Here is a 10,863-nt window from a genome sequence, read left to right as displayed (position 1 = left end):
CAAACATGCAATATCTGGTTACAGCTTATCATGAATTACGTTCTTGTTAGTTTTTTTCTAAAAGGAAAATAGTGGTGACATCAGATTTTTTTAAAACATCCTTTTCAAACAAATGCAACTAAGTTTGTTTTTTAAAGCGCTCTAGAAATAAATCTGACGTTGACCATGACCGTGTTAATATTTGCCATAACAGGAACTTTTTATAAAAAAAGAATAACTTCCTGAAAACATTTTTCAGAATGTTTCTTGAGGATGTTCTTCATTTGTTATCATGTAACATTGAGGGAACGTTTTATAAAGAACATCTTTAATGTGTTACCCAACAACGTCCAAAACACGTCCTTAGAATGTTGCAGGCAAAACGTTCCACCTTTGTTAACATATCACATTAAAGGAACATTTTATAAAACACTTTCTGTCATCCCAGGCCTCAATAACATCCTGAAAACATTTTCAGAATGTTTCTTGGAGAATGTTCTTCATTTGTTATCATGTAACATTGAGGGAACATTTTATAAAACCCTTTCTCTCATCTCAGGCCTCAATAACATCCTGAAAACCATTTTCAGAATGTTGCTTTGAAAATGTTCTTCATTTGTTATCATGTAACATTGAGGGAACATTTTATAAAGAACATCTTTAATGTTTTACCCAACAACGTCCAAAACACGTCCTTAGAATGTTGCAGGCAAAACGTTCCACCTTTATTAACATATCACATTAAAGGAACGTTTTATAAAAAAACTTTCTGTCATCTCAGGCCTTAATAACATCCTCAAAACATCCTCTGAACGTTGCAGTTAAAACGTTATGTCTCAGTTAACCTTAAACCTTATAGGAACATTATTTGAACAAATAAACATCCTAAAAAGGTTCTTTGAACATCAGATTAAAAACGTTTCTTTAAAACCTTGTTAGAACCAATAGGTAACGTTAGCCAAAGTTGTGAGAACGTTCCCCGCTAGCTGGGTAATAATTAAGGAATATATTTTATATTGTACACAACTACTATAGTTGTAGAGAAATGTAATATTTACTGGAGACACTTACAGATATTAAAGGGGCCCTATTGCGCTTTTTTGGTTTTCCCTTTCCTGTAGTGTGTTATATGTTTTAGTGCATGTAAATGGTCTGCTAAGGCTAAAATCCAAGTTTCCTCCAGAGGGAGTTTCTCTCCCATCCCTGCCTAAAACTCCTCCATTGTAGTCCTTTGTTTACTTCCATAACATAGTGACATTATGTAACACCGCTAGCTCTCTAACACATTGTACGTGATTATTAACCAATCATCAAAGAGCTGGCCAGCTAGCCAATCAGAGCAGACTGGGCTCGCGTTTCAAATAGGGTGAAAAGAGGAACTTTGTGAACATTAAATCATGTAAACATGTCACAGTAGAGACACACAAAACAATGATGGAACCTGAAAGGGAGCATAATAGGGCCCCTTTAAAAGGAGAATGTATTTTTGCTAGACCTTGGAGCTGCTGATGGAACAATTGTGGCCTTTGAGGCAAATGCACCTCAATGTGGGCCAAGTTAACTGCTGGTGAGGTCTGAGAAAACAAATATTTCGGCTCTTTTTAATCACAATCTGTGTGTGTTTTATCTAGGCACCTGTGTTCTGCAGTCCTCATCCTCTGACCCTGGATCAGGATCAACTGGAGTCGCCCTCTCACTGTCTGGTGTTGTTACTGAGGAAAGAAAATGCAGCGCACCACAGTGTCAGTCTGCCAGCAGGTCCGTACACCATCTCAAATGATATCTACAGCGTAATTAATCTACATTAATCATATTGAAAGTTACTTTCTCAATTGAAAAATAGAACAACCTTGCAGTTGCTTTTTTGTTTCAGCCCTAATGAGAGAACTTAAGGCACAAAGGCTTCTGGGTAGCATCCACTCTGGACCTGACGGTGTTGACACAGTAGAACCAAGCTCCTGGTTCCACACTGTGCCTTACAGCAGTCACCAGCACCACATCTTTGGTGAGCAACGTGTGTTCAAAGTCCAGAAGAAGTACACTATCCTCTGTTTCTAATGTTCATTTTCCTCTTAGTCAGGTGTATGTGGGCGGTGCCAGACCCTTCCACTGTGATCCTGTCCCATCAGAGGAGCCCACCCGACCCTGAGGTGGACCAGGTGGTGGTTTTGACCTTGAGTGGGAAGGACATGACCCGGGGTCTGAGCCTCCTACACAGAGCGCTGACAGGAGGGCCAGACGGTGGGTTTGAGGACAGATTGTCCTACTTAGAACTGGAGGAGGCACTAAACAAACAAAATGCACTATTAAACACACACCGCAGTCTACACAGTTTAACAAACAAACAGATTAGCAAGTATGCGGGGGAAGTGTTTCATCAGAATTCTTTTAAAGCGTTAATATGTAACTATTCCACATTAAGATGTCTTAAAATTACTAGACCGATGTTATATATTGTGTTAAATTGTTTACCTACGTAAATGATGCGTTAAAATGATGTTCTTGATGATTGATGCCTTTAATTCTCTGTAGTTTTGCAGCATGGTGATTATCTGCTAGAAGCTGCCATAAATTAACCTTTTATTCGGTTTTAAGAACCAGTTTTAAACTATATTTCTTTGATCTTGGTATTTTTTAACTATACATTCTTTACAAAATCATGGATGTTAGTCATTGGACATCTAGATCTGAAGTTATCAGAGAAACATAGTTCACAAAGTCACCCGTGTTCTGTTGTTGGTTTGATTGAGAGACCCCTAATGGAAGAAATACACATAGTGTGCCTTTATCTTACTTCACATCTGTATTTTTCAATAGTTGCAATGTTTTTTAAATTGATATTCAAGGTGAAAAAGGATTGGATCTGCTTGCTCTGAAGTGGCTGCCTGCGCTGACCCGGCTGCAGGCTCAGGAGCTGAGTCCGTACGAGGTGGGAGAGAAGCTCTATAACGACAGCCTGGACTCTCTGATGGCCCCCCCCGCCCTCCTGTGTGCTCTCAGATGGGTGGATGCTTTTGCTTCACTGAGAAACCTTCTACCAAACGATTACCCCGGTAACCTGAGCATCCTGATGTCCCCCACACAGGAAGTGGCGTTCAGACAAACCTCCCTCTTCTTCTTCCAGAATGAGATGATTGCTGGTAGGTCAGAAACGGGTTTATTACCAGGTAGGTTGACATGTACGAGGAATTTGACTTGGTGTCGTTGTGCATACAGTACATTAAAATAAAAGAAAAATGTAAAAAAAACAGATCCAGAACTGTTTTAAGAACACTATGATAACATTAAAAAATAAGAAAAAATATAGTCAAATAAAAAATATAATAAAGGTCAGTGCTGTAGAAACAAAACATTAGAATCCACAGCTTCATCTCTTGAGGGATGATCTGGTTTGAAGTCATTGAGACCGAAGATGAAGGACAGTGCTCATTACGCACTTCTATCTTCTCTTGTGTTTAAAGCAAAACAACCTGATCTTAAAATCAAATGTAATTCTTATTACCGCAAGCATGTTTAGCCTGTTGTGATAATATGTTGATAATATTATGTAGTGATAGCTTAATGTAGATTTCTAAAAACTACGGAACACAGGAAATAAGAATGACATTTATTTGTTGTAATTTGCTAGTGGACAAAAACGTTCCTAAATGTGACTTAAAAACCTCAGATGGTATCTGATTATTTTCTAATCAACTTTAATCTTGGAAACTGAGAATTTTTCCTCTGGCTCCATTTTGTTTTTTACCTTAAATAGTCCTAGTACACCGTCCCACAAGTGAAATCTAAATCTGAGGACCAGTATATTTTGTGCAGCCCAGGCTTGTGTATAATACTGGAGAACTGTATTATTATATGTATACAAGATCTAACTTTTTTGGGCACATAGTTGTGTTTAAGACTGTATTAAAGCGGCATGTCAATATCACTTTGGAACATTCCCTCCCCTGTTCAGAGCCTCAGACGCTGCTCACTGTGTGCCTGCTCAAGCCAACAGTCTGGAATCAAAGTGTGGCTCAAACCGTGCACACCCTCCAGCTGAGGGGCCTCTCTCTGGTGGGCCTGCGCGTCCTGACTCTGGACAAACACACGGCCTCCTCACTGCTGCCTGCAGAAGATGTAACTAAGAAATATGATCTGCCCGACAAATACGCTGTGCTACTATCAACATTCCTCAGCCTTGATATTTGTGTAAATTGTTTTGTGCAGGACCCTGATGTGGAGTACATGTGCTCTGGCCCCTCATTGGCTCTCTGCCTGCAGGGGGAGGGGGCCGTGACGAAGCTGCTGGATGTGGCTCATTCAAACACTGGCATCTATGGTACGTCCCTGTTCTGCATACTGTGTTATATTTCTATGTGTATAATAATATACAAGTGCATTGTTATTATGTTCTATACAAATAAGGGACGCACAATATATATTATTTTGAACTGATAAATTATAGACTTACATTTGGTAAAGTGATATTATTATGTAAAATTCAGATAGAATAGAGTTTATGAATTTTTTTTGGAAACAATCAGTCATCATATCAGTGTTGGCCATTCGAACCAGGAAATTAAAGGTTGCGGGTATTGGCTAAAAAAAGAAATAATATTGTGCATCCATATAAACCTGCATTGCCGTTCTTTAAGTGTTTGTAATGCCTATATTTGGGGCGCCGGTTCGAATCCCAACTCGACCGCCACTGCAGTCAACATGCCGTTGTGTCCTGGGGCAAGACACTTCACCCTAATTTGCTTCTGTGGGGATTGTCCACAGTATTCATTGATACATGTCTAATATATGTAATATGTAATGTAAAGCGCTAAAATACATGTAATTAATTATTATTATTATTATTAATCATGAACTATTTTAGGATCGGCATCACATCAGAAAGCGATTCAGGATGTGAGGAGGCTCTTTCCAGAGGGGCTGTGCTGTTCTGAGAGCAGCACAATGAGACAGGAGCAGGTATGCATGTCACACACAGGACTACTCAGAACTGAGGTGGCCCTTTCTACAGATCAAAGACATTCAGTTTGTGCTCGGTTTCTCCTCTCAGATACTCAGCCTGCGCTCAGACCCTTCAGCCTCTTTGGAGCGGGGGCAGAGCTGCACTCGGGCCTCTGTGGACCAGGAGGGGGGGGCACCTTCCATGGCAGCGGGACATAATGGAGGTGTGGACTAAATGTCTTGTTTTATTTTTATTATCAGACTAAATGCCAGAGATGGCAAAAGTACACACATCCTTTACTCAAGTAGACGTACAGATACTCATGTTTAAATACTCTGGTAAAAGTAGAAGTACTGAATGACCTTCTTTACTCAAGTAAAAGTAAAGAAGTATTTGCTTCGAAATGTACTGTCAAAAGTACCCATAAATGTAAGAAGTAGAAAGTACAGTTATTTGTGAAGTAAAAGTAAAAAGTCGTCAGAAAAATAAGTAGTGGAGTAAAGTACTGATACTAGAAATACATACTACTGAAGCACAGTAACAAAGTATTTGTACTCCACTACTTCCCACCTCTGCTAAATGCATTGATAACTTTAGTTGTTGCATTGGCTGTGCAGGATTTCTTGGCATTACATTCACACTTTAAAGTCAAGTCATCAAATGTTGGGGAGCTCAATCATTTATTAAAGTGAAATAGGTCTTACTTCATCATTTATTGAGACTTTGGCAGCGACTGGATGTTGAAATATGACTCTCATCCAGATGACCTTGTTAGTCATGGACAAAACAAATGTTGTCTCTCTTGTTTGTTGGTACCAGGTCTACACAGCTCTGCCTGGCAGACGACCTGTCTGCTGATACCGGTAAACGCCCCCCCTCTCAGCGGGGCTCCCCCCCACCTGGAGCTGCTGGAGCGGCTGCTGGGGGGGGGGTGCCATCTGGTGGTTGGGAGGATGAGCCTGCTGGACCCTGAGCAGAGGAGACACATCGCTGAGACCCTGATGTCCTCCAGAGGAGAGGAAGTGGTGAGAAGACCATCATTAAACCGACTAGCTTGAGAGCTCATTGTCTCACAGGGATGGAGTTTAAGTATATACATTTACTCAAGTACTGTGGTTAAGTACAATCCTGAAGAACTCAATTTACTTAAGTATTGTAATATATGCTACTTTCTCTACTATACTTTGGATAGGAACATTGTGCTTTTTACTTAGCAACATATATTTGTTTGTTATTACTTTGGATTCAGATTATTTGTGCAAAATGTAAAAATAATGATGCATTAGTATAGCTTAAATCTAACCAGCAGTATGAGTCATAAACACATTAACGCATCACTCTATAATCACATAATTCAGTAATATTACATGTGGGCCATTCAGCATTTATACTTTTGCTTCAGCACTTTTTTTTATTTCTTCATTTGAGTAAGATTTGGAAATTAGGACTCTTACTGCTGACAGACTCTTTCTTAACTTATGAATTGTACTTAACCAGAGCTTTATTTGTACTGAATCCCCTTGTCTCCTGTCTCTGCTTAGTGGTCCCATCTTCCCGCGGTACCCTGTCTCATCGTGGCTCTGCAAGGGAAAGCTGTTGTGACCGGCTTTAACTCAATCCTTGAAAGGTATTAAAAAAACACAATTAAAATCTATTGTGTGTGCATGTAGCATATTTATACATATTCATGTGTTTAATATTACTTTCATTGTGACATTAGTATTTACAAGGAGAGGACAGACCTGGAACAAGTGGGGGAAATGATGATCTACCCAGAGACTCAGAAAGAGGTAAATTACTTGATTTACTTACTCTTAACCCTCCTGTTGTGTTCGGGTCAAATCTGACCAATTTACTACTTTCATCAATCATAACTTTTTTGTTTTAGATTCGGTTGCATTGAGGCTTTATGATATCCTTCACAGTAGACATTTGAACATATACAATGGCTTACCACCACTTTCATTGAATTTTGGATGATTTAGTCAACTTTGTAACACCCATGTTGTTCCCAGTCAAAAATGACCGCCATAAAGAAAAGGAATTAGTAACCATCCGGATCAGACACAAAAAACACACACACCCACACACACATACTCTAGATGTGTTCCCCCCCTTACGTGCCCATCCCCCCATGTGAATCACACCTGGCACTCACACTCACTCTCTCACACACACACACACACACACACACACACACACACACACACACACACACACACACACACACACACACACACACACACACCAATTTGACCCATTTCCCGCTCTTATGTGTCCATCCCCCAACATGGATCACACCTGGCACACGCAATACATGTTCAGTGTCTATTCTTTACTACAGTTTTTCATGTGTACCAGTAGTCTGATACAATACTTACAGTTTGAAAGGGTGTTAAATGAAATTTGGTGATGATTAATGGTTTTTGTCATAATGTAATAGCAGTTAAAACAGGACTGGTCAAATTTGACCGCGAACACCAAATTAAGGGGGGGGGAAGAAGACAATAGGAGGGTTAATGAATGAGCATTAACAGGTAGTAGCTGCATTATGTAAACCACCCAGGTGTTGAGATGTGTTGTACTGTCATGATGTTATTTTATTATGGTATGTCACCTTAACAGGAATATGTTGTTTCTCCTCCAGGCCGAGCAGCTGATGGGCTTTCTATTTGATGACTTGTCAACAGAGAAGTGCCAAACAAATGTACCATAAAATGTAAAAGTATGCCAATGTATTTGTCAGCCTTTTTATATTATGTTACGAAATATGTAATTTAAAATTCAAATTATTCAGAAAATATCCACATGTTTCCAAGTTGCTGTTCTGAATAAAGTGTTATCCCTGGTTTCCACTTCTTCTTTTTTGTGTCATATTCAGTATTTCCAAAATTGTGTTTGAGACAAAAAGTATTCACACATTTCAAATGAAAAATTATTTTAATTTTCAAGATGATAAAAATAATTGTGATAACTCTGTAAACCATTGCATAACTGTAGTGTAACAATTCAACAAGTGTTCAACTAGTGATACACTACAGAAAATATGCTGTACACAATCCTCAATGTAGAAAAGAACTAGTTTACTAAGACTTGCACCTATTTCTGTGTTCACAACACAAAACATATCAATATACCAAGAGAATCATTTCTAAGACTATCAGTAGAGAATTTCCTACATATCCATACAGCTGGTCACAAAACAAGGGACATATTGATTATTCTATAAATAAGATCTAAACCCACTGTTGTTCAGTAAATAATCCCAGAAATGCACTTTCCTCAGATGTAACTAATTATTTTTTAAATCACTAAGAAAAATACATTTCTTTCCTTATCCTTCCTCGTTATGCTGACCAATAGAAACTTGCAAACCTTTATTTGTTTGAGTTCTCATTTTATTGAATAGCGAGCGGTTCACAACTAGATGCTACATCATAATGAATGACTGGCGCTCCATAATATCCTATCATTGAATATCTCATTTAGAACAATACATTCAATATTTCAGGGCTTCAATGTTAAAATAACATGACATTTTCTAAAGTGTATGGAACAGCTGGTTCCCCATTCAAATTCTTTACGTTTGACAACACGTGTCGTTCTAGCATTTTGCTTAATTTGAACAGCTCCATCATTTACATGTACAAGATTGCATAAATCTTCAGGCCCCATCTTTCATAATAATAAAAAAACAAAAACAACTAACAATAACAATAATGATTAAACTTCCAATGCAGAGCATAATGATACATCTATTACAGTTCATTTACAAGAGTCTTCCCCGTTGGTGCTTTTCTAACAAACAAATTGACTTTTTGGTGCCAAATGACTCATTGAGATCAAAATGAATTGAATGGTAGTTCAGCAAGTATTGCTGCGTTTTTTTTATATCGTATGGCAAATACAGACTGAGATACACGATTATTTTTCAATTACAGCCGTTTTTCATTCAGCTCATGTGGCCTGAATCCTCGAGGGTCATCTAGCGTTCACAGAATGGTCTAAATATCGTAAGGCACTGGAATTTTGGATCTAATTAAGCAATTTGAGAGCAAATGTGTCTCAACTTCTGACATCTTCTCTGGATACCAATCAATATAATGCGATTATTAAAGGCACAGATGTACTTGAAAGTAATTGGTCTGTTAGATAAATTGAACAAATCTAAAGAAATGCGAGCTGTGCTTATCAAGTGAATGTTTCTTTCATGTTAAAAAAAACTTGAATTGGGGCGAGTAGACCACAAGAGAGACAAACAATTATCATAACAAGAACTCAGTTTGAATTATATGTCTGTATCTGCCATTAACGTTTGTCACAATCATCACCTGTCCCGTCATTGTACAAAAACTCATTTGGACCACAGCTTCAAAGAGATAGAAAACAAAGAGTCAGAGAGAAAAAGCACCGTTCACTGTAGGCCTACCATAACAGCATATAATGCATAACCATCAATTTCCAAAGTGATTGAGATTATTCGTGAAGCTAAAACGACAAACCGTTTACATGGCCACTTCCGAAGCACAAATGTCATCACGGTGACATTCCTTCACTGTTGACGACATTAAACTGACACTGAATCCTCACTCGAGTCGGCTTGTGCTAGCCAGTATTGCACAAACCTGCCATTAATGTATACATAGCACAACAATCAAATATACAAATACACATTTTATAAGGACCCATGCACTTTTGATGAACATTATCTATTTAAGGTACTAGGTGATTACTAAAAAAAATTATCTATTTAGGTGTCCTTACTGAAATAATAAAAAAAAAATGAAATGTAGTACAAAAACAAAGAACAACAGTTTAGGTCTTTGGTAAATCTGCAGAAAATGAGTCCATTGATGTTGTAAGCAAAAGCCATTGGCATATTCCTGTTGGTTACTCTCTACCAGGAAGTCTAAACGGCCCGTCCACACTACAGCTTCGACGTTGCCTCGCTTTTCGCCGAACTGAATTGTGGGTAGCAGAGCGGAGCTTTCCTGGCGTTTCAGGCTGCAAAAGTTGAGCAATGTTCAACTTTTGAAGCTTCTGAAGCTTTCGATGGAAGCGTCAGCCAATCAAATCATATGCCAGTACAAGCTCTAGCCAATCAAACCGCTGCTTGTGTGTCAGGGGCGGGAGATTCATGTGATTGGTTGTTGGTCGACCTTCAGACACGCCCGCCGGCAAGCTTTTTTTGAAGCTGTAGTGTGGACGGGCCGTTACTGAATGACGTATTACAGCAAAAATCCATTCAAAAACAGCCATTTTATTTTTTGTTTTATCTGGATGGCCTTCATGACTACAGGCAGATCTTAGAAATTGTTTTATTCCAAGGGTAATTTCCCCTTTTGAAAACGTATTTGGACAGCTACTAGAACACCACTTTGGTTGATTTTCCGCACACGACATCATTCATTGAGTTGGCTTCACAGCTAAAGCAAAGCAGACCCTGCTCCGTACACTGCTACCCAGCGTATGGGGGAAATAATTCTGACAAAAATAACCTAAAGGTACAATCTATGGCAGTACAATCTGTGAGATCATTCTTATTGATATACAAAAGGACTGAATGGATTTACAAATCATTAACAAGTCAAGTCAGACAGATGATAGAGTTTCTAAAAATCTGAGCTGTGCACGACGACATTCAAACATCTAAATGTAATAACAAGAAACTACATGAATACCTTTTCCAGTAGCAGCGAAGCTCGCAGAAGTTATTAAGCCTTTACTACACTAAAGATAGGTCAATACAAATATCCTGGCAGTGACACAGAAATGTGTTTCCCTCTTTTCTTTGTAGCTGGTTAACATATCGCATAACATGCAATACTAGAAATGATCAGCCTGCTTTTTATGCAATTTAACGTCATCATTAAATGCTCAAATATTTCCCATATTAAGAAGTAGCAAAAAGTGTACCATGATTTTATATATTGAATAATACGCAA

General features: G+C 38.5%; 1 protein-coding gene across 4 annotated transcripts in view; it reads left to right on the top strand.

The window, feature by feature from the left end:
* The window catches only part of LOC104966894 (uncharacterized), a 14,655-nt gene extending 6,897 nt beyond the window's left edge, over positions 1 to 7,758 (top strand). For 3 of the 4 annotated variants that reach the window (XM_010796225.1, XM_010796224.1, XM_010796227.1), the window contains 12 exons: positions 1,611 to 1,737; positions 1,853 to 1,984; positions 2,056 to 2,220; positions 2,826 to 3,146; positions 3,932 to 4,095; positions 4,186 to 4,297; positions 4,841 to 4,935; positions 5,027 to 5,141; positions 5,738 to 5,943; positions 6,460 to 6,545; positions 6,639 to 6,708; positions 7,566 to 7,758. In XM_010796225.1, the coding sequence (XP_010794527.1) occupies positions 1,611 to 1,737; positions 1,853 to 1,984; positions 2,056 to 2,220; positions 2,826 to 3,146; positions 3,932 to 4,095; positions 4,186 to 4,297; positions 4,841 to 4,935; positions 5,027 to 5,141; positions 5,738 to 5,943; positions 6,460 to 6,545; positions 6,639 to 6,708; positions 7,566 to 7,634 (1,662 nt within the window). In that variant the 3' untranslated portion in view covers positions 7,635 to 7,758. The remainder of the gene's footprint in view (positions 1 to 1,610; positions 1,738 to 1,852; positions 1,985 to 2,055; positions 2,221 to 2,825; positions 3,147 to 3,931; positions 4,096 to 4,185; positions 4,298 to 4,840; positions 4,936 to 5,026; positions 5,142 to 5,737; positions 5,944 to 6,459; positions 6,546 to 6,638; positions 6,709 to 7,565) is intronic. The other variant, XM_010796226.1, reaches the window with a different exon arrangement.
* Positions 7,759 to 10,863: the final 3,105 nt, after the last annotated feature.

Source organism: Notothenia coriiceps, unplaced genomic scaffold (assembly GCF_000735185.1).
Source record: "Notothenia coriiceps isolate Sejong01 unplaced genomic scaffold, NC01 NC01_scaffold00037250, whole genome shotgun sequence".
In the NCBI taxonomy this organism is placed as follows: Eukaryota; Metazoa; Chordata; class Actinopteri; order Perciformes; family Nototheniidae; genus Notothenia; species Notothenia coriiceps.
The sequence above is the reverse complement of the archived record's forward strand: the minus strand, read 5'-3'. Positions and strand labels throughout refer to the sequence as shown.